We start from the raw sequence: 26718 nt of genomic DNA, 5'->3' as shown, positions 1-26718 counted from the left end.
AATGTAAACGTGTCCTGACAAAGGGCAAGTTGCATTCCTCAGAGCCTCCTTCCCTGTCCCAGTTTATCAAAAGCAATCAACCTCAAATAATCCTGATGCCAAAGAGACATATCTTGGGGTGGCCAATTCCAGGTCCCCACACATGTAATACTTTCATTATATCTGGCATTGTTCAAATCATTACTGCGAGAGGAAAGTGAATTCAGAATTGCTGGCCACCAGTCCACCAATTACTGCACTAAGCAAAGCAGTTTTTAAAAAAATAGTCCTAGTAGGCATTTATTGTTCCTTTTTTTACAGATGGGAAAGTTAAGGATCACAGGGATTCAATGGCTACAGCCACACAGATAATTGGTTAGTAAGAGAGCTAAGACTGGAGCTCAGCCTCCTGACTCTACATTCAGGGCACTTGTTGCTCCATCACTGATGTAGACACTCCAGGATGGCTCTGGGCCATAGATCAGATGTGTCTGTCCCTAGCATCATGAAATGGCATGTTATTTGTTAAGCCCTCACAGGCTTGAGATGCCAGGAAATGGATACTTTTCCTTGATGTCATAGACTGTCCATCAAGCAATATTTTTAAACTCTTTACTATTGTGCTAGTACTGATTTTAGATCTTAAGGTCCAAGCTTATTTCATTATAAACATACACTGTCCAAGTGCTATGTATTCATTAGCAAATAAAATGCCTCCACTTTCATGGATCTTATGGTCTTACCACTTACAATCTATCTGATATTTTCCCCTTGGTTACCAATTTATTGCTTAATTATGGCTTTAGACTATTGCATTAATGAAAAGCAATAAGATGCCTTAAGACTCAATTACTTAACCTTTGAACTTTTGTAAGGTTTCCTTTCTTATTTTTTAAAGTTAGATCCCCAGATGGATGAGTAATTAGATCAAGGTTCAGAATTACATAGAGAGATAAGGTAATTGCAAACAATATCTCCCCCCTTTGAAAGAGATTTTATTTTGATCTTTCTCCTAATGTGACTTCTTTCTACTGAAAGAGGTTTGACTGAAGTAGCTGGCTAAGCTAATGGAGGAAAAATCAACCATGAAATATAGGAGTTTCATAAGATTGTGACATAACCCAATTTATACAGCCATTATATAATCAATGGCAAAACAGCAGGGCATCCAACATAATTTATACTTCACTTTAGGAATGAAATGAACTTGCTATTTTGCTGTCTTTGCAGATTTAAGGTCCCAATTATTGACCATTTTGTTTTGATGACTTCAATTAGTTTTCATTTCTTCCACACTGACTAATTGAAAGTGGTAAGAAAGGATGGTCAGAGGCATGCTATATGGCAAAAAGAAGTCACTCCAGACTTTAGAAATTTGCTCCAGGAAGCTCATCAGAAAGATAAACAGTATCATAGAAAGGCCACAGGAGAATATATGAGAATTAGCGTATAAACAAACTTATTTTTCAAGGAAAGAGTGACAATGGCAAAAAGTTCCAAAGGCTGTTTCACTGACAATAGATCAGGAAGGAGTCATGTTTTTGAGATGTTTGGAAGGTGTAAGGGTTGAGTAGGGTGGAATGGGGAATGGAGGAAACCTGGGAAAAGATTTATCCATTTATGCACATAACAGCGCTTTCTGAGCACTTACATGTGAGTCACTGGCTGGGCTCTGGGCCACAAGTATGAAATAGACATGGTACTTGCCCTCAAGGCACTTACAGTTTAGTTTAGTCAGAGAAACAGAAAGGGCAAAGGAACTGAGGGTAATCAGGGTAAATGAAGGACCAAATCATGAGCCTTCCTGGGAGGGCTCACTAACTCATATTGATAAGTCAGAGAAGATTTCCTGGAAGATTTCCCTAAAGCTGAGATTTGAAGGATGAGAGAGACCAAAAAAGAGGAGAAAAGTGTGTTCCTAAGGGAAAACTGTATGGGTAAAAATCTCAGAGGCAGGAGAGAGTAAGCATGAAGTATTTAAGGAAAAGAAAATAGTCAGTGTACAGGTAGGGGGTTGGGGGATAGTGATGGGAAGTAAGGGGTAGGGATCCTCTGAATCTGGTTAAGAACTTTGAGCTTTAACCCGAGGGCAAGGGAGTGGTGTGATCAATCTTTATATTAAAAAGAAAACCGGCTACGGAGTTGTGGGAAGCTGTTGTCATCCAGGTGGCAGAAAATGGTGGGCTGGACTCAGAAAGTTGCAGTGAGGATGGAGAGAATTAAGAGAGAGTCAATAGATCTTTAAGAGAAAGAAGCAGAGGAGGGGATTTGATTATTGATGGGTATGGGACACGCTGACAAAGGAGGAGAAACAGTTTCTGGTTTTGGCAACTAAATGAGCCAACTCACTGAGACAGGAGACACTGAGATAGGAGCAGGTTGATTGGAGGTGGTGGAAGATTGAGTTCAAGATGGCTGGAGGATATGTTGACTTGAATCTCAGGAGGAGACGAGGCTTAGAGATTTGGGAGTCATCTGCAGAGAAGGGAGAAGAGAAGAAGATTCAAGACAGAACCCTGGGAGAGGCCCACAACAAAGAGAAAGAAGATTTAGATGGAAATTTGAGAGAGGAAAGAGAAAAATCATAAAGAAATGGTATCAGGGAAACCCAGGAACATGACTTTCTAGAAGGAAGGAGTGATCAACAATGTTCAACTTTATTGGGAACCAGGTGGAAGCAACAGACAAACTCAAACTGAGGGACAGTCTACAAAATAACTGACTTGTACTCTTCAAAAATGTCACTGCCAAGAAATACACAGAAAGATTGAGAAATGGGGATGAAAGGGAACCAAGGAGATAAGAAAACTGAGAATGCAATGCATGATCTGGTATTTTCTTTTGCTATATCTTTTATCATTTTTATTAGTTGCATAATAATCCAGATAATTTTATTCAATTATATTTGAGTTTGTCATTTTCTGAAACAAATAGGAAAGTAACTTAATGTCATTCTAGACTTTTTCTAATCAGAATCTATCAAATTACTCTGAAAGAGTGTTTTTATGAGATATATGACATGAAAAAAGGTGAAAATCAAAATTATACACTTTGATAAGCAATGCACAATGCTGGAAGAGAAAACGAAACTTACAGTTGCTGTGTTAGGTTTGTCTGAATGTGAAAGAAAGTTAGTTTTACTTCTAATTGTACCTTTAAATTGGCCTCCAAAAGGTCACTACATCTCCCAGGGTGTCTTAAGCTCACAGTATCTGGCATGTAGTTGGCCAAACCTCAGCTAGTATTATTTAAAATATTCATCTCAAGTCCAGAACTCCTAATTTATAGGGACCTCTCCCAATCCTCCTCATAGGTGGCTGTGAGTGTATGAGACTCTTTCAAGAAGACAGAGAGATGGGACAATAACCCTCAGTCTCTTTTCTTTGGACCTGCAATTCTGGCAGTTGTGTACAGCTACCTGCACGCAACACAGTAAAATATTGTCATTCTTTCTGTTAATATATCTGTCTACTTTCTATGGTTTTTTAAATGTAGACATTTACATTTAAAAAAATTTTTTCAATATTTTTCCTGTTTCAGTTAGTGTCCACCAAGCGCATTTTCCCACAGGCCTCCTGTAGGAATCGCCCAAACTAGCCATGTGCGAAAAGCTTCGACGGCCGCGCAAATGCCCTCAGTCAACATGGCCGCGACTACCTTCCATTGCCCTTGCCTGACCTCAGCAAAGATGGTTCCGATGACTTCTTTTCATACCTCGCCTTTCCCATAACAAATATGGCACTTGCGCTTCCGCTTCCGGATTCCGGGGCGCTGCTTTCGCGGGGCGGTGAGTGTAATTGGCAGCTGCCGAGTTTTCTCGGCCAGTTGTCTCTGTCGACTCAGGAGTGCCTTTGGTTTGGAAGTAGGGAGGGCATTTCAGCAACGTATCAGATCGTTGTCTCACAGTTGGGAAGTTATGGAGGCTTCCCCTGGTGCATTCCCACTTTCCCGCCCTCATACCCCCTTCCCTTCCCCCACCCCCCCAATATATGGCCTTGGCTGCCTCAGCAGCCTCTGCTTTGGGGAATCCTTGGAATTTGCAGGCAGTATGTCTGAATGAGCTTCGAATCTTTTTCTTCCATTTAAACAGCTCTGGTGAGATATAATTCACATACCATAATATTCATCTATTTAAAATGTAAAACTCAGTGGCTTTTCATATATTCCCAGAATTGTGCATTCATCTCCGTAGTCTAGTTATCATCACCCCAAAGAAAAACCCTGTACCCATTAGCAGTCGCTCTCCATTCACCATGACCTCCCAGTCCTAGGCAATTACTGGTTTACTTATCTAGTCTACTAATCTACTATAGATCTGTCAATTTGGACATTTGATATAAATGGAGTCATAAAATATGTGGTCTGTCTTGACTGGTGTTAAAAGATAAAGTGAGATATATTAAAAGTTTTAGGAGTTTATTTTAGCAAAAATCCCTTCTAATCAGGTAGCATCCAGTCTAGTAGACAGAAAGGAGCTCAGAGGCACTGTACAAATGAAAGATTTTTATAGGCAGAAAGGAGCAGGAACAAAGAAGTTATACTAGGCCAAAAATTGGGTTGGTTATTGCGAGGTTACTTTCCTTTAGTGAATAGCAGGGGTCTGTCAGGCGGGTTACCTAACTAGTTCTAATCAGGTGATTGTTGATTGATTGGTTTAAGATTCTGTTTCTGGGAGAGCCCAAACTGTGATTAAGTTAGGTCTCAGTTGTGGGGTTTGGTATAAGCAACTCCATTTGGGGCCTGTTGTTTTGTTTTTTAGCACCAGCTTCTTTCACTAAGTATAATGTTTTCAAAGTTTATCCTTGTTGTAGCATGTATTAGAACTTCTTTCCTTTATTGCTGAAAAATATTCCGTGTATGTATATATCACATTTTATTCATCCATTCAGCAGTTGATGGACATTTGGATTGTTTCCATTTTTTGTCTATTATGAATAAAGCTGCTATGAGCATTTGTGTAAAGTTTGTGTGGACATATGTTTTTATTTCTCTTGAGCATATATGCCTAGGAGTGGATTGCCTGGTCAAAGTGTAACTGTGTTTAACCTTTTGGGTAACTGCCAAACTGTTTTCCAGTGTGCCTGCACCATTTTACATTTTTGAATGTGGATGTCCAGTTGTCTCAGAGTTGAAAAGACTGTCTTTCCTCTGTGCAATTGTCTTGGCACCCTGTGGAAAATCAATTGATCATAAATGTAAGGTTTTACTTCTGGCCTCTCAGTTCTATTCCATTGATCTATGTGTCTATCCTTTTGCCAGTACTACAGAGTCTTGATTACTGTGGCTTTGTAGGAAGTTTTGAATTTGGAAAGTATAAGTGTTCTATCTTTTGTTCTTTTTCAACATTGTTTTGGCTACTCTGGGTCCCTCGCATTTCCATATGAATTTTGGAAACAGTTTAGTCGAGTATCTGCAAAAAAAGAAAAGCCAATTGAGATTTTGATAAGAATTACAATGATCTGTAGATCAATATTGCCATCTTAAAAAATTGTCTTCCATTCTGTGAACATAGGATGTGTTTCCATTCCTTTAGATCTTCAGTTTCTTTCAACATTTTTTTTGTAGTTTTCAGTGTCCACGCCCTACGCTTTTTTTTTTTTTTTGCTGAGGACAGTTCGCCCTGAGCTAACATCTGTGCCAGTCTTCCCCTATTTTGTATGTGGGTTGCTGCCACAGCATAGCCACCAACAAGTGGTGTAAGTTCATGTCCAGGAACTAAACCCAGGCCACAGAAGCAGAGCACATTGAACTTAACCTCTAGGCCATGGGGCTGGCCCCCTACACATTTTTTATTAAATGTATTCCTAAGCATTTTATTCTTTTTGATGCTATTATAAATGGCATTATGTTCCTAATTTCAATTTAAGTATTTATTGCTAGTGTATATAAATATTTACACAATATTTATAAATACTATTTGTAAATGTGTATAATATATTTATTATTATATAATATACATAAATATTTATTGCTAGTGTAAAATCATTTCTATATGGTTTTACTTATTGATCTTGTATTCTGCAACCTTGTTTAACTTGTTTAATTGTTCTACTGGTTTTTTAAGTGGATTCCTTAGGATTTTCTATACATGAAATCATGTCTTCTGCTAATAGAAATAGTTTTACTTGTCTCTTTCCAATATGGAAGCCTTTTATTTTATTTTCTTGCCTAAATTGTGCTGACTAAAACCTCCAGCACGATGTCGAATCGAAGTGGTTAGAGCAGATGTCATTATCTTGTCCTGATCTTAGGGGGAAAGCCTTCAGTCTTTCACCTCAAATATGATGCTAGCTATAGGTTTTAAAAAAAATGCCCTTTATCAAAGTGAGGAAGTTCCTTTCTATTCCTAGTTTGTTGTGTGTTTTGATTATAAATGAATGTTTGACTTTGTCAAATGCTTGTGTGTGTATGTGTGTGTGTGTGTGTGTTGTTTTTGTCCTTTGTTCTAATATAGCGTATTACATTGATTGATTTTCTGACGTTAAGACCACTTTGCATTCCTGGGATAAGTTCCACTTGGTCATGAAGTATAATCCTTTTTATATGTTGCTGGGTTCAGTTTGCTAGTATTTTGTCAAGGATTTCTGTATTCATAATATTGGTCTGTAGTTTTCTTGTGATGTCTTTTTCTGGTTTTAATGTCAGAATAATACTGGGCTCATAGAGCAAATTGGGAAGTGTTCCCTCCCCTTCCATTTTTTTAGAAGAGTTATCCAAGAGAGGGAAAGACAAGTGCAGTGGGAGGCAGCAGGGCTTTTTGGAGAACCTGAAGGAAAACCATTATGCCTGAAGCATGGAAAGCAAGGGGACCTGATGTTGGGAGATTTGGGCTAGACAGGAATTTCTGGGCAATAATTGATGTCGCAGAGGAGGAAAGAAGAGGAGAGAGCCTTGGGCTAAGCCTTGAGGAAGTCCATTTGGAGATGGAGGGCGAGCAGCAGGCAGGAAGGAACAAAGGCAAAAAGATGGGAGGACAAGCAGGAGAGTGACTTCCCGAAAAGCGAAGAAAGAATGTCAGAAGAAGGAGTTTTTAGAAGTTCTATGGTAGGGTGATGGAGCTGGTGGAGCTGAGGAAATGTTTGTAGAGGGAACTGGAGACTGGCCGTGAGGAGGGAAGGTGTTAAAGGTTTTCCTTTTGCTTTTTTTTTTTTCTTTATTGAGAAATTTTATATTGATATAATTTTATACCTTCAAAAAATTACGAGACTAGTACAAGAAACTCCCAAATAACATTTTCCATATTCACCAATTGTCTACCCTTGCCTCATACATTTACTTTAACATTCTCTCATGTGTGTGTATATATATATATATATATATGTTTTCTGTATAATGTGTGTGTATACACATATATATATACACACACATTTTTAGTATGTTGCAGACATCATATCCCCCTACCACTAAATATTTGAGTAGCATTTACAGAGAACAAAGACATTCTCTTACACACCAAGTTTTGTTGAAAAATGGGAGCAATTTGGGCATATTGAAAAGCCTAAGTGAAGGTCTGGTGGAGCAGAAGCGAGAGAAGCTGAAGGCTTCCAGAAAGGTCCAGAGAGTGGGATCTAAAGCCCAGGTGGAGGGTTTGGCCTTTGCCGCAGGAGCGACAACTCCTCTGTTGTAAGGAGAGGTGAAGAGAGGTGAACCAGTGTGCAGATGTGGGAGCCTTTGCTATGTTTGATAGGGGAGTTGGAGAAGTTTCTCTCTGCTGGATTCTGTTTCCTTTGTCCATTAGCAAGTGAGATGATGTGTTGGAAAGAGGAAGGTGTGTGAGTGATGGGGTGGGTCTGAGTTGAAGAAGAGTGGATAAAACATGAAAGAGTCAAGGGGAGGGGGAGAGGGAGTTATGATATAGACATCTCAGGATTCATTTGGTCAGATAGCCCATTCTAGGCTGGTGCTCATTCATTTAGAGTGAAACAGTTTGCTGTTATGTGACTCTCATGTCCAGCACATGGAGAGTGGATAGATAGTTGAGTTCATCCAGGCTGGGGTTTTGCCAAAGGGGTGTGATAAAAAGACAGAATGGGCAGGGAAGGGTATTAACAAGATTGTGAACTAGGTAGGGATGAACGAAGCAAGATGGCTACCAGATGGGAAATAGAGAGGCACATGTACTGGAGGTAGGCTGGGAAGATAGGAGCCCGTAATGTGTTTTTTATTTCTTACTATTTTACTTATTGGAGCTTGACATTATCGAGCATGGATCCTGGAGTAAGTATTTTATTTGCATTAATTTCATATAATTCCTATGACAACCCTGTGAGGTAAGTACTGTTATCAAGCCATTTTTATAGATGAGGAAACTGAGGTTAAGTGACTTGCCCAAGGTGACACAACTAAAAAGTGATAGCAGGGGTTCAAACCTGGGTCTCTCCAACTCCAGAGACCCTGCACCTCTCCAGACATTTCTGTCGAGCTTCCTGGCTGTGTTCCCTGCTTCGTGGTTAACCTCCTCTGCCTCATGCTTCATTCGCCTAACAGAGTGAGTGTTTGAAAAGGCAAACTGATCTTATCACACCCCAGCTCAGGAGGTTTCATTAAATTAAAATTTAAATGGAAATATGTATAAAAATAAGATAAATTGATAGATGGGTAGAGAGTTGGATAGATGGTTATCTGATAAAATCATAGTAAAATGTTAATTATGAAATCTAGGCAGTAGCTATATGGATGTTTATTATATAATTCTTTCCACTTTTCTTTTCTTTTCATTTTTTTTGGTGAGGAAGATTCATCCTGAGTTAACATCTGTGTATCTCCCTCTATTTTTTGTATGTGGGATGCCTCCACAGCATGGCTGATGAGTGGAGCAGGTCCATGCCCAGGATCTAAACCTCTGAACTCGGGCAGCTGAAGTGGAGAACTTTAGCCACTCAGCCACGGGGCCGGCCCTCCACTTTTCTTTATGTTTGAAATTTTTCATGTAAAATATTGGAAGGAAAGAGATTTAATTGAAAAAAAGTAAATGAAGTTAAACTACTTCTTTGACATGGACCCTGAGTGCTTGTATGTGTAGGTCTGTAAGACTGTGGGGTAGAGGAATGGCTGCTTCTCTTGGTACGCAGGTGTCTGTGTACTTAGAGACTTGTGCCTGCAACCCCAGGGCATCCTGTACTCTCCGGTCTTGGAAAACAATCTTTAGATTGTGTCATTAAACCAGTTCTGGAGAAGGAAGTTGAACCACATATCGAAAGTTTTGGGGCAAGGGATAACGTTTGCATTCCACTTGCCAGCCGAGGTGGTTTCAGACCATGAGAAGGGTCTCATCTGTCCCTAGTACTCTCTTTCTCCTGTACACACTTGCTGGATCCCAAATAATGTGTTTCACACGCACAGATACTTATTTTATAATATAAAGGAATCTGCCTTTCAGTAGGCATTTTTTCCCTTTTAGGTCGAATGCCTGGTTTGGAATGGATTTGTCACTTAATATAAGTGATCCTAAAAGAAGGGACAGATAGCAGATCAATGTGCTATTTGTTTTCAAAAAGGATTCCTTTCATTTTGGATCACTAAGGACACCCTTGATTGATGGTTGATTTCAAGGCACCTTTCCAGGCAGGCAGGATATGCCAGTGTCATTTGCTGACCTGTGTGTTCCCTTCCAGAAGCCTCCGAGCAGTGTGTGGTAACAGGATGGGAGGAGAAACGGCAGATGCCTGCGGTGGAGGTGGTTGCTGAAACCCCAGGCTTGGTTGGCTAATATAGCATGTGTGAAAAGACAGGATGTTCTTGCTTCTTTGGGAACCTTGATCACTCCACTCCTTTCAGAAGCAATCATCTGACATCTTGGCTGACTCTGAGCAAATGTCCGCAAGAGCGTGTGACTGGGTGTCCTCAAACAAGAAGGATCTCACCAGGCCTCTCTGTTGATTTGTTTTTATACACTTCCTGTCTTTGCCTGATCAGGTAGTTTGGGCGGCAGCATGGAGGCTGTGCAGATGCGGGAGGCTGGGAAGTCTTGGAGCTGGGTTCGTCCCAGCTTGGTACTTTCTAGATGGCTTTCCTTGGGCAAGTTACGCTACGTCTCTGTGTCTAAGTCTGACTGTCTGACTGTAAATGAGGGTAATAGTAGGATTCCCTGCCTCCTAGGGCTGTTGCAGATGAAGCTCTTAGCACAAGGCCTGGCGTCCAACAAGCACTCAATAAATGTTAATTACTCTTATTATTATATTGATCATTTTATTCTGAAATTGCCTCTTTCATTCAAACATATGTCTTTGAGATCTTTCAAGTTCTAATTGTCATTTTAACAGCTAGAAGTATGCCATAATTTGAAATACTTCCTCCTTCCAACCCTATTCCTTCTTCTGTCTTTTCTAACAGTGAGTAATACAGCCAACCGCTGAAGCTGCCGCTCCTCGACTCTCAGTTCCTCTTTAACCCCTTTGTCTATTCACTTAAGTTCTACTCTCATTTCCCTCCTAAGTATGTTCTTAATCTGCCCCCTACTTTTGACCCATAGTGCCATGCTCTCATTCACAAGCTCTTCCTCTCTCACCTGGACCACTGCAGTGAATGAATTCCTGTTGCTTCTGAGATTGCCTGCCACCAGGCTCAGGCCCTACAAACCTACATGCTATCCAGCTGCCACATCTGAAGATCTGACCATGTAACTCCTCTGCATGGTGTGTGGTGGCCCATGGCACACATGACATGTGGCGTTGGCTATAATAAGATTTATTGATGACAACACCTTATGAAGCAGAGAGTAGCAGAGGATCCAGGGTCTCCCCAGGTCCACAGTTATTTTGTAGAGAGGTGGGCAGGGCTGGGTGCATTGCAGAGAGCCCTCTGGTAGAGAACTTAGGCCCCGCAGGTAGACAGAGACCCAGGAGGGGTGAGGAACGCCCCTGCTTTTTAACAGGAAATGTCCAAACCCTGAACCCAGTAAGCCACGTCGCAGTCTCCAGAGCTCAGCTAGAGAGTTTGTGTATCAAGTTGCTGATAGCAGCCAGGCCCTGCTGTCCTTCCCAGAGCTTGCGCAGGAAGAGGAGAGGGCCCCACGGCCATCCAGCCAAGACTCCAGGGTTTGTCCCTCCCCACTTACCCAGTGTGTGACAGTTCCTTGGCTCTCACTTCAAACTCCTGACACCCCATGCCACTTGTGGTTGCCCAAACTGGTTCTTCTGGTCTTCATGCTGGCCCTGGGCCATGGCCTGGCCTGCCCCGTGCTTGGGGATAACCTCCTCCAGAAAGCCCACTGCCCCTGTCTGGGCTCCTTGCTGCCTTGTCATTGTGTTAACAGGATAGGTCTCTGTGTTTGGATCACCCCAAACGGTGAGCAATGTCGGGGAAAGGTCTCTCATGTTCACCTTTGTATCCCCAGCACCTGGCATGGGGCCTGGCATGTTACATAACTGACTGAGTGCATGTTTGAGTATGCAAGGAGGACAATGCAAATCACCTGTCATCTCACTACCCACATAACCCCTGAAATTGATTTTGGGATCTAGCCTTCCAGACTGGTTTTTTCTAGCTATAGATCCATCTATTTCACGTACACACACATCCCACACATGTTTTATTTTATGAAATGTGGATCAAACTCGACTTATGATTTTAAAATATTTTTCTATTTAATATTGTCATGAATAGATTCCTTTCTCACTGAATATTCTTGTAGCCCTGGAATTCTAATGCTGCATTTTTCATCGAGTGGGAGTTCTATGATTGAACCTTTCTCATGTCAGACATGTAGCTTTTTTTTGAGGAAGACTGGCCCTGAGCTAACATCTGTGCCCATCTTCCTCTGCTTTATATGTGGCTTGACAAGCAGTGCATAGGTCCACACCCAGGATCCAAACTGGCGAACTCTGGGCCGCCAAAGCAGAACGTGTGAACTTACCCGCTGCGCCGCTGGGCTGGCTCCCCTCCCCCGCCCCGCCGATGTGGAGCTTTTTTCCCAGCTGAAATCAGTAATGGTTTCTTTCTGTGCTGAGAGTATTTGTTTCTCATGATAAAGAAACACAGTAAACAAATACTAGTTCTGAAGGAAGGACAAGGAAGACCGACAATAACAGGGGAAGGGAAATGATTGTTTCTACTGTTTGGTCCTTAAGATGCTGGGACTTCAGTCTTTCAAGTGGTGACTCTGATGGAGGCTCCTCTTAGGCAGAGCCTCTTGTATTGAATTGTTTTTTTTTTTTTTTCCTGTGGCAGGACTATGGCGGCCGGCGAAGCCACTCCAGGCAGCCTGTCAGAGGAGAGCAGTGCTTTGGACCTGCCGTCAGCTTGTGACTTAAGAGATTACGTGCTGCAGAGACCTGGCCAAGAGCCCAACAGCGAGGCTTTTAGTTCTGTGGAAGCCCTTTCTACTCCTTGCTCTTCTGATGTGGATCCAGGTAAGAAGCAAAGTTTAAAACTAACTAATATTAAAAAAAATCCCCTAACATAGACAGGTATGTGATAGTTTGTTTCTCTTTCTTCTAATAGCAGACCTCTAAGGAGTGATTCATTGTCTCAGGTAGACAAACGTCTTATTTGCAGTGTGGGGAGAGACATCAAAGGACAGCTTCGCTGGTGTGACCACAACAAGGAGCTGTTTCCTGGAGGCCTTTTTTGTCTGAGTCCCTTTCTGATCTCCATCCAAATGCATTCAGAGACAGGGAAACGATTGGTTCAGCAGGGAGAGAGTGGAATTGGTATGTTTTATGTTTTTAAAACTTGGGAAAATAACCATGTGGGCCTGTTATGTGTTACAGGTAATAGTAATAGGGACTTTAGTATTCCTCTTGTGAAGTACACTCTGCATTCAGGTAAGAGCTTTTCTACAAGTTTCCCTGACTGAGTTGCCAAACAGTCTATTATTTGAGCTTAATGATAACTCCTTGACATGGTTAGTGACCATCTCTGGTTCTAAAGCCCACCTGTTCCCTGTCATTGTCCAGTCCAGACCTAGAGGTCCACGGACCTGACTCACAGCTCTCCCACTTACTGGTTGTGTGACTCGGGGCTTGTCTCTTAAGCTCTCTGAGCTCCAGAATCGTCTACAAAGTGATGATTGGAATGCTTGCCTCATGGAGTTAGAGTTAACTCAGGGAACAATGTAAAGTACCTGTTGTGGTGTTTGCCATACATGGGCGCTCAGCCAGTTATTTTTGTGTGTATTATTTGTGTTGTTGTATTTGTGTTGTTTTTATTACTAATATTAAAAAATCCAAATATGTATTTTTTAAATTAATTAATTATTTTTTTTGAGGAAGATTAGCCCTGAGCTATCATCCATGCCCATCTTCCTCTACTTTATATGTGGGACGCCTACTACGGCATGGCTTTTGCCAAGTGGTGCCATGTCTGCACCTGGGATCCGAACTGGTGAACCCTGGGCCGGCGAGAAGCGGAATGTGCGAACTTAACCGCTGCATCACTGGGCCGGCCCCCAAATATGTATTTTTAGAGAACTCAAGTACTAAGAAATGTAGGCCTTAATGATGATGAATGCAGTGTTGGCAGTAAGTAGGGTGTGTCCCAGTCATTGTCTTTGAGAATTCTATGAAACAAAATACTTCTAAATGCCCTTATGATTCTGTTCTCATTTTCAGGACACAGAGTAATCAGATCAGTCAACCTCCTGTTTAATTTAGTTCCTGACCAAGAATTAGATCCTTCTTTATCCTTTTCCTTTCTAGACTCAAAATCTTAGTTTGTTTAACCTTCCATCTTCCCCCTCCTGTCCTGCTGCCTCTGCATTACTTTCCACCCCTCAGACTGATTTGGGTCCTTGTCTCTGGTTATCGCAGCATTTGCTGGAACAAGTGAATGGGTGAACAGGACTTTAGAAGTGTCAGCCTGTTGAAATACTTCAGGGCGATGGTTCTGTTCTTCCAGAGAATTCAGTGTGGACTCAGTTTTTATTTTTTCTTGCCTATTGGGTGAATAGTCCATAGGACAGCAGCTGTCGTTAATTTGAATTGAGTTGACAGTTGTAAAAACAAGAAGCAAGTTGAAATATTTATGTTGGAGTATTTGTTAAAAATCTAGAGATTTCATGCAAAAAAAGTTCTTTTGGAAAGCCTTATAAATATCTCAACATGAGAAGGAGCACTCAAATGCTAAGACAACCATTTTGCATGGTATTGGCAGTGTTGCTGCTGGGCCAGACTGTGGTTTGAATTCTGGTTCTGCTTCTTTTAGTGGTTTGACCTTGGGCGAGTCACTTCGCCTCTCTGCGTTGGTTTTCTCATTTGTAAAATGGAGATAGTAACACCCACCTTGTTGTGGGGGAGTGATAACGAGGATGAATGTGTATGAGGCACAGTGCCTGGCACATGGTTGGCTCTTGGAAATCCACCTCTTCATGGGTCGGTCCACCTGGGCCACTCAACACACCAACGCACTGACCAGGCTCCCTTTAAATTCACGAGCTCCCTCCTCTAGTGAACCCTTCGTGCTGCCCATCCATCGCACAGCATTTTCCTAGTGCATTCACTCTCCCTCCCTCCTGGATGACTGTGTTGTATCTTCTCTCTTTGCAAACCTCCATTACCTCCTTGGCAACCTCTGTCTCAGCTGATAATCTTGTCTCCTCTTCCATCAAGAAAACAAAAACAATCAGAAGAGAATGATGACGCACTCACACTCCACATCCAGCAGCTTCCTTCCCTCCTGGTTCCTTCACTCCCACGCCACATCCCATCTGCTCTCCCCTACTCAAGGTCATCACTCTGGCAATCTCCTGCATCATTGATTCCGCCTCTATTGGCCATTCTCATGATTGTATAAACACACTGTAATATCTCCTATCTTGAAAAAATGCCCACCCTGGACCCCAAATCCCCCTCTAGTTACAGTCTCATTTCTCTGTTTTCTTCTACAGAATCATCCACACCTACTGTCTCCAATTCCTTTCCTCCAAGTTCCTCCTAAAACCCTCCAACCTGGCTTCTATCTCCATCACTCCATGGAAATAGCTGTTGTCAAGATCACTGATCACCTCCACATTGTTAAATCCAGTGGTCACATCTTAAGCCTTATCCTTCTTGGTCCATCGGCAGCATTTACACAGTTGAATTTCTCCCTGAATTCTTTCTTCACTGGGCTTTCTGGGAAATAGCCTCTCTTGGTTCTCTTCTCACTTTGCTGTCTATTTGTTCTCAGTCTCCTTTGCTGGTTCCTTCTGGCCTCTCTAGCTTTTTAATGTTGGAGAGCCCCAGGGCTGAGTCATCACATCTCTTCTCTGTTATCACTCGCTTCCTAAGTGATCACATCCAGTCTTGGAGCCTTAAATGCCCTCAGTATGCCGTTCAGTCCCAAATTTCTCTCTCCAGCTTGGATCTCTAGCTTGACATTTAGAGCATCTGTGTACTTGACGTCATCACTTACATTTCTATTAGACTTCTTAAATTTCATATATCCTAAACCAAAGTCCTAATTCTTCTACCCCCCCAGTCCCTCCCCCTTCATATACACACATATACCTGTTCTTTGAGGCTTTCTCGTCTCAAAAAATGTTTCCATCCTTCTGTTCAGTTCAGCAAAAACCTAGGTGTCATCCTCAACTTCTCTCTTTCTCTTAAACCCCACATCCAGTCCATCAGCAAATCCTGTCAACTCTACCTTCAGAATAAGTCTAGAACCTAAACAGTTTCTGCCATCTCCACTGCCACCACCCTGGGCTAAACCACTATCATCTGTCTTCTGGATTATTGTTACAGTGTCCTAACTAGTTTTTTCAGCATCAGCCCTTATCCTCCTACAATCCCTTCTCACCACAGCCACGAGAAGGATTCTTTTAAAATATAAATCAGATCATGTTCTTGGTGCAAAACTCCTATGACTTCTCATCTGACTCAGAGCAAAAGCCAAAGTCCTTACTAGCCCCTCTGGGCTCTGGGCCTGCTGTCTCTCTGACCTCATCTCCTACCGTTCTCCCTGCCCCCACTGGACTGGGCCTTTCCCACACCAGGCGTGGGCCTCTACCCTAGATCCTCACCCTTAAAGGTTTGCCTTGCCTCCTTTGTCTAAGAGCCAGCTCCTGCTAACACTGCCTCGTATCCTTCCCAGAGTTATTCTTCTCCACAGCACTGCTGTATCAGGCACTCTGTGTATTTGATTTATTTATTTGTCTTCCCCCACTGGAATATAAATTCCAGGAGAGCAGGTACTCAATAAATACTTGTATGACGAATGAATGAGTGAATGTTAACTTCTTTTATTATGTCATTAAGAGACATGCCTGTATGGATTTAGGGCTGAAATTGATAGCAACATAGAACATCTCCATTTTCCTCCTCCTTCCCCATGCACACACATAGCTTAAGGCTGCTTATGGATAACTGGAAAGTTCCATGTTTAAGGAGTAGAAGCCTGAATTTAGCCCCATAGCATGATCAGTGTTGGAAGAGGAGATTGGCAGATTTCCTCTGCCTCCTCTGTCACCATGTGTAACTGATGGAGACATGGCGGAACTGTCAGCCATTGAACGTGTGCAGAGTCAGTTGTAAACTGCTGTTCAGTGGCATAAACTCTGGGTCATTTCTGTCAAGATAGAACACAAGAGGTGTGTAATGTGCGCCCCACACACAGGTGAGTCACTCCTGTGTCCTTTGGAGCCCAAGTTCTTCTCACTTTCTCTTCTTCTCTCTGCTTGGGCCTCTGCCCTATCCCTGGGTGCCCAGGTCCTTCATGTGTCATGCATCAAGATCCCTCCAAAAACAATTTGAAACTTACTCAGACTAAAAGATAAATGACTGATTGTAGCTTCAAATGTTAACTTTTCCAGGAAGGTCTTCATTTAAGAATACATAGCCTTAACCTAAAAGAGTGGTTTAATTTCAGGAATCAAGAGCAGGTAGAAGAGAGATTTGGGGGAGGTGCCTCCGTGATGTCCCTCAAAGGCATCCTGTCTCTGTTACCCACCCCGACACATCCTGACACTCTCCTCTCCACCCCGGCCCCCACTTGGCCTTTCCAGATGGAGCCATTCCTCAGTGTCCAGCCTCCTCTCCCATTTCTTCTCTGTGGCCATGTCTGATTGTCCTCCGCAACACGTGTTTAAAACACTCACATTGATTTGCACATGCTACCCCAAAGAGGGTTTGGTGTGTGGCCATTTTTCTCCGCATAACTAGATGCGGGAATGTCTTAGAATACATTAGTAATGATCACTCCTATTTATGGAGGGCTGGCTGCCTGTCAGGTTTGGTGGTGTTGGGCTCCATGATAAGTGTTTCCACTTTTACAAACATTGCCACTTTTAATTCTTAACAAAACCTGAGAAGTGGGAATCAGCCCTCTTTTATCAGTGAGAAAATGGAGGCTTGGAGAAGTTAGGAAACTTACCCAGTGTCACTTAATAAATGGCAGAGCAGGGCTGAATCCAAAGGCAGTGTTTTAAATCATATTTTTATTGGAAAAAAATTACTTTTCCTTACCTGGAAAATAGCCAAGTGGATGATACCAGTGAGACAAGCAACTGCTGGAAATAAATTTCAGCAAGTTTGTTAGCTTGATAGAGCAAACAACTCAGTTTGGGAGGGTGTAATTTTAGGAAGGATATATATTAAGTTTTTGATACTATTTTATTCAGGCTTAAATATTTAAAAACATTTATTTTGCTGGACACTCTGTCATTCTATGGTACTTTTGTATGTTGTGGCATTTATTACTCGTAATACTCATTATGACTATTTTAAAAATGAACCAGGGTCCAGCCTGGTGGCATAGTGGTTAAGTTTGTGCTCTCTGCTTCAGCGGCCCAGGGTTCACAGGCCCGGATCCTGGGCACAGACCTATATACCATTCATCAAGCCATGCTGTGGCAGCATCCCATATACAAAATAGAGGAAGATTGGCACAGATGTTAGCTCAGCAATAATATTCCTCAAGCAAAAAGAGGAAGATTGGCAGCAGATGTTAGCTCAGGGCCAGTCTTCCTCACATACACACACACAAAACATGAATCAGATCCCCCAGAACTTCCCAAGAACTAAGTGAAATGATAACCTCCAGCCATGATGGGAGCAAGGATTACACTGGGATCAAGTGGAGGACAGCCCTCCTGTTTTTTTAATAGCCCTGTATCTGATAGTTTATGTAAGCGCAAGTAAATCGCTCAGGTGTATCCACCACAAAGGGAACTTCGTTCTGATATCACTAGGAGGAATTTACACAGCACGGAAGGCTATTTCTTTTCTTGTAAACATTCCAGAGCTGCCTTTTGTGGGAAAGAGATTTTCTACAAAGTAAATTTACGAAAGGTTGTCACTGGCAGTCTGGCCATTACTGAGCATCCAGCTTGAGGTGGCCCACCCTACGCTCTGAGGGAAATCCCTGCCCCATCTGCCCAGCCTGATTTGCTCTGGTCTGACCATCTTCCACCTCGGAGTTCTCAAAGCTGTCCAGGAGCTCGAGTTTTTCATTTTCTACTTTGAGTTATGTCGCTTCCTTCCCTTCGCTGCACATTTGTAGTTGGCTGTCGTTATGGGGTCTCTCCCCACAGCCCTGCAGCAGACTTCCCCTGCATTTTAATCTAGTTCTGATAACTCTGGATCTGTTGTTTGCTCAGAGACACAGTCTGCCGTTACATTGATCTCTGTTGGTGTTCTGATGGCTACCGTTCTATCTCAGTTCCTTAACACATCCAGTTCCCAAGGCAACTTGCGTTCTTGGTTTGCTTGTTTGCTTGGGTGTTGTTAGGAATTGATCTCCGAGGGATTGGTGAATTACAATCAAAGGTTTCCAGTTGGATAGTCATCCAAGGTAACTTGGCATTAGACTGTATCCACCCTCATACTCACTCACTGTTGGCTGCACTCATGTAGCTTGTGCTTGGCTCAAAATACAGTTGACTATTTCAAGAACTGGCAGAGTATGGCAGGTTGCTTACAGTGGAATGGAGGTCTAAGCGTGAACCTAGGACCTGGCTTCCCCAGCTGCTGGCTGAAATAGGAGCCACGACCTAACCATTAGGATTCAGTCAAATGACCCCAGTGTTAAAACCTCCAGTCAAAATCCAGACACATAATTGGCAGGGGAAGGGGGCGCCAAGTGGTGGCATGGAATAACCAATGGATGATACCCCTGCCCTGCAACAGGTAATGCAGAGAGAGTACTCAGAAATCCAGGCTGGGGCAGGCAGTGTACAGCTGGCTTATCAGTGGGTGGCAAGGTCCCAGCTTCAAGGTTGCAGTCAGCATCACAGTTCTAATCCTGGAAGAGTGGCAGGCAAGATTGTCTCTTGACAATCTGTTTTAGGCAGGGACTACTGCAAAAGCCAGGTTACAAGGACGTGGACCCAGGCTTAAGCCTAACTTTTGTAAAGGATTCCCCGTTTCACTTTGTAGCTGCCTCTGGCTCGGAGCCTATCACTGACCTGCTCTGCCCAGCCAGGCTTTTTGAAGGACTTGTTGTGCCTCATTCTCGGGCACATGACCTCTGCCCCCATTACTCACTTGACTAAGCCTGTCCTGGTTCAGATGCGAGTGAGTGTCCCCAGGAGCTAAACCTAGTGGACACTTCTCTCCCTTATCTTATATGTGCAACAGCCTTATCACTGTTCATGCCCTGGAGGAGGATATTAGGGCCTAGGGACATGAGACTTAAGAGCACTTCCCAAGAAATGAATGGGTTGATAAGAATCTGAGAGTATTAGTCAGAAAAACCTCAAAGCCTTGGTCATTTCAGTCTGGGTACCCAAAAGCAGATGAGGCTGGGCTATATCTGTCTAAATAAACAGAGTTCATCTGTCCTGAAGTGACCGACTAGCCACTTCTCATGAAGTGCTGGTGGAGCAAACAACTTGTCACCTAAGCCAGGCACAGCATTACGAAACTCCCTCCCTCTGCTCTTCCTGGTCGGATCAGGCAGAAGACACACACTGCCACAAAGGTCTTCCCGAAACACCGTTTCCACCACTTTCTCTGTTTCTGTCCCTTTGAGATGTCATCGTACGCTTCCGCTTTCCTGCCAACGCCAGTCAACGCTCCCGTGCCTCATTTTCAGGACTGTGCAATCTGATGTTCAGGGTATTTGTTCAAAATATTTAACAACCAATTCAGCAGTATTGCAATATTTTACCAACTGGCAAGGCTGTACAGGTGCATGCCAGCTGAATACAGGCCCCTGCTGGTATCTAACTATTCATTAACACGGGCCTGCCACTCCTGTTGAGCCTGCTTTTGTGCTGAGTCAGGCCGTAATGCCTCAGCTGCATTGTTCCCCTTCTTGAAACGTGCTCCCTCCTCCCTGGTCAACTCCAATCCACTCCAGAAACTGCTGAATTGAATCCATCAATTAGTCCCGAGTACAGCTTGTTGATGGATAGCAACAATTTGTTGTTAGATACTTGTTTCCTTTCTCCTTTGTTACTGGGCTCAAGGAAAGCATAGTGTAAGCAGAATGGAAGCGCCTGGTGAAGTGGCAAATGGTGTTGGTTAAACCTCTCAATGGCAAAGTCACAAAGGTTTGCTGGAGGCGCAGTCCTGTGTGCACTGCTATGGCTTGATAAACTCTGGGTAGCTTGTGTGGCACAGCTCATTAGCCACCTTTGTCCTGCAGAGCCCCCGAGATGCATTCTAAGGCCAGACAGAGAGTTTCTCTAAAGGTGTTGCTTAGACGTTACAATATGGAGGTGGGAAACCTCAGCCCTGTCCTCAAACTTGAACTTCTCGGTGCAGTTGTTGGGGAAATTGGTTGAATGTGTACAGCAAGTTGGGTGTTAAACACAATAAGTCTTTGATGATTAAAGGCCCTAGCTTACAGGCAGCCCTAAGTTTAAAGTAAATAGTAGCTTAATACTCCCTATTCTTTTGGAGTCTGTCAACATCCCAGTTTCAAAGGCCTGCATATAACCTGTGTATTTAGGCTTTTCATCCAAGGAATTTAATATTTAAGAGTAGATAAATATGTCTTTTTTTCTTTCTGTGATTCATATAGTATCTATTTGTAATTGTAGAAAATTTTATTTCCATAAGAAATTATAAGCTGTTAAATCCAAAATCTCAAAATAGAATTCTATAATAATTATGGAATTCTTTACGTGTTGTTGTCACTTTAAATAGGATTCAAGGCATATTTTAGACGTGTAAATGATGTTTAAGACATTTTCTTTATAGATGCATTGAGTGATATCCAACCTAGTAGCTAATGACCTAGCACCTTCTAAACTGGACCTAAGACACAGTGAGGAAGGGAAAGAAGGAGATTGATGAACCAGTTCTCTGACAAATCGTAGAACAAAATCTAGAACTTCATATCACGTATTCAACTTGATGGGTTTTATTTGGAAAGTTTGAGTATTCTGCATGGCAATGTATCTCTGTATTTGTTACCACTTCCGGGATTGAGTTCTGTAGATTCAGCCGCCTAGACTCAATTTTCAGGTCCAGAACAGGATTTTGAACTCTTTGCTTGCCAGTGTGGGAAGGCAGCAACGTGTCCTAATTGTGTGGCCCAAGCAGTGAAGGATAAAACATGAGTGTATATGGCTAAGGCCCATAGAGTTAGAGAATGTTACAGCCTCTGGGCCTGTGGTTTTCAAACTGTGCTCCAGGCAGCCCTTTAGGAGCTACAAGGTCAAGATGGGGAGGAGGTAGTGAGCTTACGGGGACCCTGGACTCACTCTCCGCTCTTGCTCATCTGTATCAGCTTATTTACCTTGTGGGCTTCCAGATAAGCATTCATTGGAAGAAAGGATTTCAGGGCCCAAAATCGGTTTGAAAACCACCAAGCTCACCTAGTTGTCTCATTTTCTACAAGGGGAAGTCGAACCGCAGCATAATGAAGGAAATCACCCAAAGTCACATAGACACTTGGCAACTCCTATTTCCTTGGTGGCCGTCTGTACAGACAACTTCTAACTGTGACTTTTCTCTCCCTTTTTAAAAAAAATAACAAAATACAATTCTCTATTTTAGACTGCTAAAGTGTAGATAACTTTAAATGGCCATTAGAGATGGCAGTAGTTTAAGAGTAGAATTATAAAGGCTCAAGAATGTTATTTGCCATCTGTGTCATCTCTCATTGCTCCTCGCTTTGGAGTTCCAAGGACACTTGCTCTGGAAGAAGAGACTTGTTTACCTCTGTGTACTCTGCCTGCAGTTACTGCTTTGAAAAGATATCCCAACTGAGTTGAAAAACAGGCTGTGTTCCTGTCTGGAGCCACACCTACAGCCTTTATCTTTTCAGCCCAGCTGCACAGCCGTGACCCCAGAGCTCTCTCAAGGGCTTCTCCAACTGGACATTCACTCATGACTCATCGCTCAGCTGTGTCTTCTTAAAGTATGAGAAAATAACTTGATTAAAATAGGTAAACATACACCATCACTAGTGTCATTCATTGTTATATGTTTGTAGGACAAAGAACACTATACATAATTAAGGGAACATGGAAGGATGAATAGTTTATCATTTATCATACACTTACATTCCAGGCACTGTGCTATACATGTTACACACATTGTTCCTTCTGATTCTCACAACCATCCCAAGGAAGAAATACTATTATGTTCTCCGTGTTACCCATGAGGAAATAGAGCCTTAGATTACCTATTCATATGTTACACAAAGAATGGTGGAAAGCTGAGACAAATCTGAGTCAGGCTGACTTCAAAGGCAGAACTCTAAAGAAATGCAGACATCCAGGTATGAGTAAGTAGTAAGTATTAAGTGTTAATTATTTGCAGTCACCTCCTTCGGTCTCTGCCAGCTTCTTCCTGCCAACTTTGCTGACTCTGACCATCTTCAATATCAGCACCCTCTTGGGGGCGACCAGGACTCTGGTCATTTGACCAGCATTGTGTCCACTGCCTACTGAGCTCCCCTTCCAACCTCTCGTCTTCCCATCGTTGAAGAACTCTAACTACCTGCTGACTAATCCGAGAAAAGGCATTGCCTTCTCAGTTAAATTTCTCCCACCAGGCAGGATCCAGCTTCTTATGTTAAAACCAAAGGAAGAAAAGTCAGGAATTTTAACTTCGTTTGCTGGAATAAATGAAACCCTTGATAACTTTTTCTATCCAGAAGAAATTTTCTCATTTGGCCCAGGAACTCTCCTTATTCTTGGTTCTTTGCCTTTGAAATTGTAAATCATGCTCTTTGTCTGCTGAGTGGCTGCCCTCTACCAACTTGCAGGCTCCCTGGAGTTTTTGATAGAGCTGAGCTTTGCTAACATGCTTGAAATTACAAAAACCCAGCTTATTGGAACGTAACTTTTAAGGGTACGTGCTTTTGAATTCATTCCTGGCTCCCTGAGGCTTGCCTGTCAGGGTTCACGTTTTGCCCTCTCCCTAGTCTAATCACGATGCCTGCGGCTGCCGCCCTCTAAACCCAGGCTCTGCTGTGTGAGCAGAGGATAAGGTGACAGTGCCTGGCACTGAGTAGGTGCTCCGTAAAGGCTAGTTGAATGAATAAATGAAAAACATATATAAGTGAAATTTGTAATATTTGAAAATAGATCACCAGTCTATAGCTTTATCATCAAATTTATACGGGGATTGATTTTATGCATACAGTCATGCATCGCTTAACAATTGGGATACATTCTGAGAAATGCATGGTTAGGTGATTTTGTCATTGTATGAACATCATAGAGTGCACTTACACAAACCTAGATGGGACAGCCTATTACACACCTAGGCTGTATGGTACTAATCTTACAGGACCACCATCATATATGTGATCTGTCATTGACTGAAATGTTATGTGGCACATGACTGCTATAGGACAAGAAAATTTCTAAGTTGAATAGCATATACTTTTACATGAGCCTTGCAGATTTGTTTGACTCTCGTTTAGAAAGCCTTCAGACTAGCCCAAATTCTAAAGCCCCCTGGCTTTTTTCCTTGATAAGAAAGCAGCAGAGAAATGAACATCTGTGAGGAGATATAATGTTACCGAGAGCAGAAAGGCATCACTGCATTTCTCCATCATGAATAAAGTACGTTTCTGGTAGACCCGTTTCTTTATCTTTTTCGGCAAATATCTCTGTAATTACAGTGCATGAGATTATGGTTATGGTTTTAAAGACTTCTTTTTAAAGCTATTTTCTTAAGAAAACCGTATTCCTATCACATTTTATAGCACTGTGAGTTTTTTCCCTGCCTACAAAAAGAATACAAGTGAGTAGAAAATTTAAATAAATTCTAAAAACTAACAAGCAAGCAAAGAGATTTAGCCCCAGTTCTTCACAATATAGTCAATAATTGTCTAGAATTTTCTTTTACAAAGAAATCTTGGAAAATACTAGGGAATGTTAGGCACAATATAAATTAAAAATGAGAAAGTTACCCATGGGCCAATGCCATTTTAGAAGTAAAGTTTGGGGGAGAATGGGTGAAAATAATATCCCATGTTTTTATCCAGTAATACCTAAGCAGCTGCTCTGGCTCTGGAGCCCGGCTGTGCCCGGCAAGCTCTCGCTATGGGGCAGGGTTTGAGTCTACTGCCCTCTAGTGACTACTTTTTGCATATTCCTCAGCCTCGCCAAGAAAAAGAAATTAAATGTACAGGATATGTTAAGCCTTTGTAATTCACTCTTTGCAGAGTTTTGCACCTACTAGACATAAAACTTCAAGTTGTTAGAGATTATTTTACTCAGCTAAAATCTGAGAAGCTAACTTGTCCTAAGGCCACTAATCTTCGGTCTAGTTATTGCACATGCATTATCTAATTTGAGGACATCTTTTCATTTATCTTGCTTGATTGATTGCAGACTAGAATACAAACGTAAAGACTGATGTCTAATTTTTCTTTGCATGTTTGCCAAGTTAAATTGCACTTTTTTCCCCTAAAGATAAGACTAAAGGATTTAAAGGTGGTTTATTTGATGGAATTATAGTAGCTAGTTTGTCCTCCAGAAAAGGGGTGAAAATCACTCTTCCAAGACTCTTCTCAACACTAGCATTGTAATTCTTAAAACTTTGCTAATTATAGGCCCCCAACAAAGGGTTTTTTATTTTAATTTGCATTTATCTGATTACAGTATAAAGAAATGTTTTCTTGAATATTTTTTCTCAATGAATTGGCTGTTTTCTATTAGAATTTTCATCTTTTCTTAGTAATTTTTAAGAGTTCTTTATACATCAAGAAAACTAACTCTTTAGCTTTTTTTGCAATTATTTTTCCCAGTTTTGCCTTTTAATTTTTATACATTCTCTGATTAAAATTTATTGTCTCTAAAGTGACCAAAGTAATATGTACTGTAAAAAAAACGTAAAACAGACCAAAAAGAAGCAAAAAGAGAATGTTCTCTAGTCTCACCCTCCACTTTCTGTTTCCTCATGGTAACCAATAGTGTTATGTGTGTTTGTTGGGGGGGGGGGTCTACCCATAAATGTATCCCAGAATGGGTAAATCTGTGCATGTAAGTGTATGTATTTTAGTACAGTTGTTCATGCATAGCGTTTAACCTGTCAAAAGGTCAAAAAAAAGAAAAACAGAAGTAAAACCAATGAATCACTGAAGGAGTAATTAGTAAAAACTTATTGTGCACACACCAAAAAGTTTGCAAACCAGGAGGACTCAAACCAAAACATGGAACGAGGCTCAGAGGAATATTGTTATAAAGCAGTTTATGCAGTGAGGAGGCAGTGACTGTTAATTCTTCACAGGGATTGGTTACAGGATTAGAATTTTCTTAAATGAAAGGGAACTGGTTAGTGGTTACCTTGTATCAATTTTGGGCAACAATTTAAGTTTTGCTATGATTTTCAGAGCAAGAAGTGACCCATGTCAAGTTAGTGTAGCTTGTCTTGCAAAATAAGCTAAATTAAGCTTTCCTTGTATGACCAAACTGGTTTTGTCTGCTTGGGGAATTTTCAAGTCTGGTCTCTGTTTGTGTTTGATTGTAACAAACCAAAAAATCTCTAGCAAAAACGTGTTGTTCTGCAACTTGCCTTTTAAAATTCTACAGTCGATCACATCATCCTTTAGTTGTTTGTGCCTCAGTCCTTTTAAGGTCTGCGTAGTTTTCTGCAGTACAAATACACTATAATCTTTAAAACTATCCCCCTATTAATCGTTATTAGTTTGTCTCCAGTTTTAGTGGTTACAAGTACATATGTTGGTTTTTTGATGTGTAGAGATTTTAGAGTCTTATATAGTCAATTTTTATTAATCAGTGCTTCTGCTTTGGTGTAATATTTAGAAAATCATTCTCACTCCCAAGATTATATAAATAGGCACCTCCCAGTATTTTTAAAGTTTAGTTTTTTTACTTTGAAATCTTTATTTTGATGTAAGGTACGAGGTGGGGTGATAGCTTTATTGTATTCCAATGGGAGCCAGTTGTCTTTATGCTGTTTATTTAATTGTTTTATTTTTCCCTCTGGTTTTCAATATTCCCATCACTTTTTTAAAGATCATATTCTGCATTCTTACTTTTGGTTTTGGAGCCAGACTAATTTGAGTTTGGCCTTGATTCCATACCTGTTAGCTTTCTGGCCTTGGGCAAGTTGCTACCCTTCACCTTGCTCGGTTTCCACATCTCTAGAATGAGAATGATGATATTGCTGCTTCTGAGGCTGTCATGAGGACTGAGTGAAGTCCCTGGAGCTTAGTACCCTTAGCAAAGGTAGGTGTCATTGCTACCGCTGCTGCTGTAACTAGTAGTGTCCCTGGGGTTGTTTCTAGACTTCCACTTCTTCCTTGTTGAATTCCTTTCAGGAAGAGATCAAGCCTTCTAATTCTTTCTGTTGCTCAGTACTGGCCAAAAATTACTTTGTACTGGGGCAGAGCCTTACAGAGAAGTTATGCTAATGAACACTGACCCAAAGCATCTGTGGAATTATTTCC

The 26718-nt window shown here is 41.8% G+C and overlaps 1 protein-coding gene across 6 annotated transcripts in view; it reads left to right on the top strand.

Annotated features, from left to right (window-relative positions):
* The first annotated feature begins 3674 nt into the window (after positions 1–3674).
* The window catches only part of SHLD1 (shieldin complex subunit 1), an 85490-nt gene continuing 62446 nt past the window's right edge, over positions 3675–26718 (top strand). For 2 of the 6 annotated variants that reach the window (XR_006891170.1, XM_046679487.1), the window contains exon 1: positions 12427–12629. Coding sequence is in view for 5 of the 6 variants with exons in the window: in XM_046679487.1 (XP_046535443.1) it covers positions 12578–12629 (52 nt within the window). In the remaining variant the exon portion in view is untranslated. Of the gene's footprint in view, positions 3767–9783; positions 9895–11853; positions 11904–12147; positions 12330–12426; positions 12630–26718 lie in introns of those variants that run through there. The other 4 variants (XM_046679484.1, XM_046679485.1, XM_046679486.1 and 1 more) reach the window with 4 other exon arrangements.

The sequence above is a fragment of the Equus quagga genome, chromosome 12 (genome assembly GCF_021613505.1).
Source record: "Equus quagga isolate Etosha38 chromosome 12, UCLA_HA_Equagga_1.0, whole genome shotgun sequence".
Lineage (NCBI taxonomy): Eukaryota > Metazoa > Chordata > Mammalia > Perissodactyla > Equidae > Equus > Equus quagga.
The sequence above is the reverse complement of the archived record's forward strand: the minus strand, read 5'-3'. Positions and strand labels throughout refer to the sequence as shown.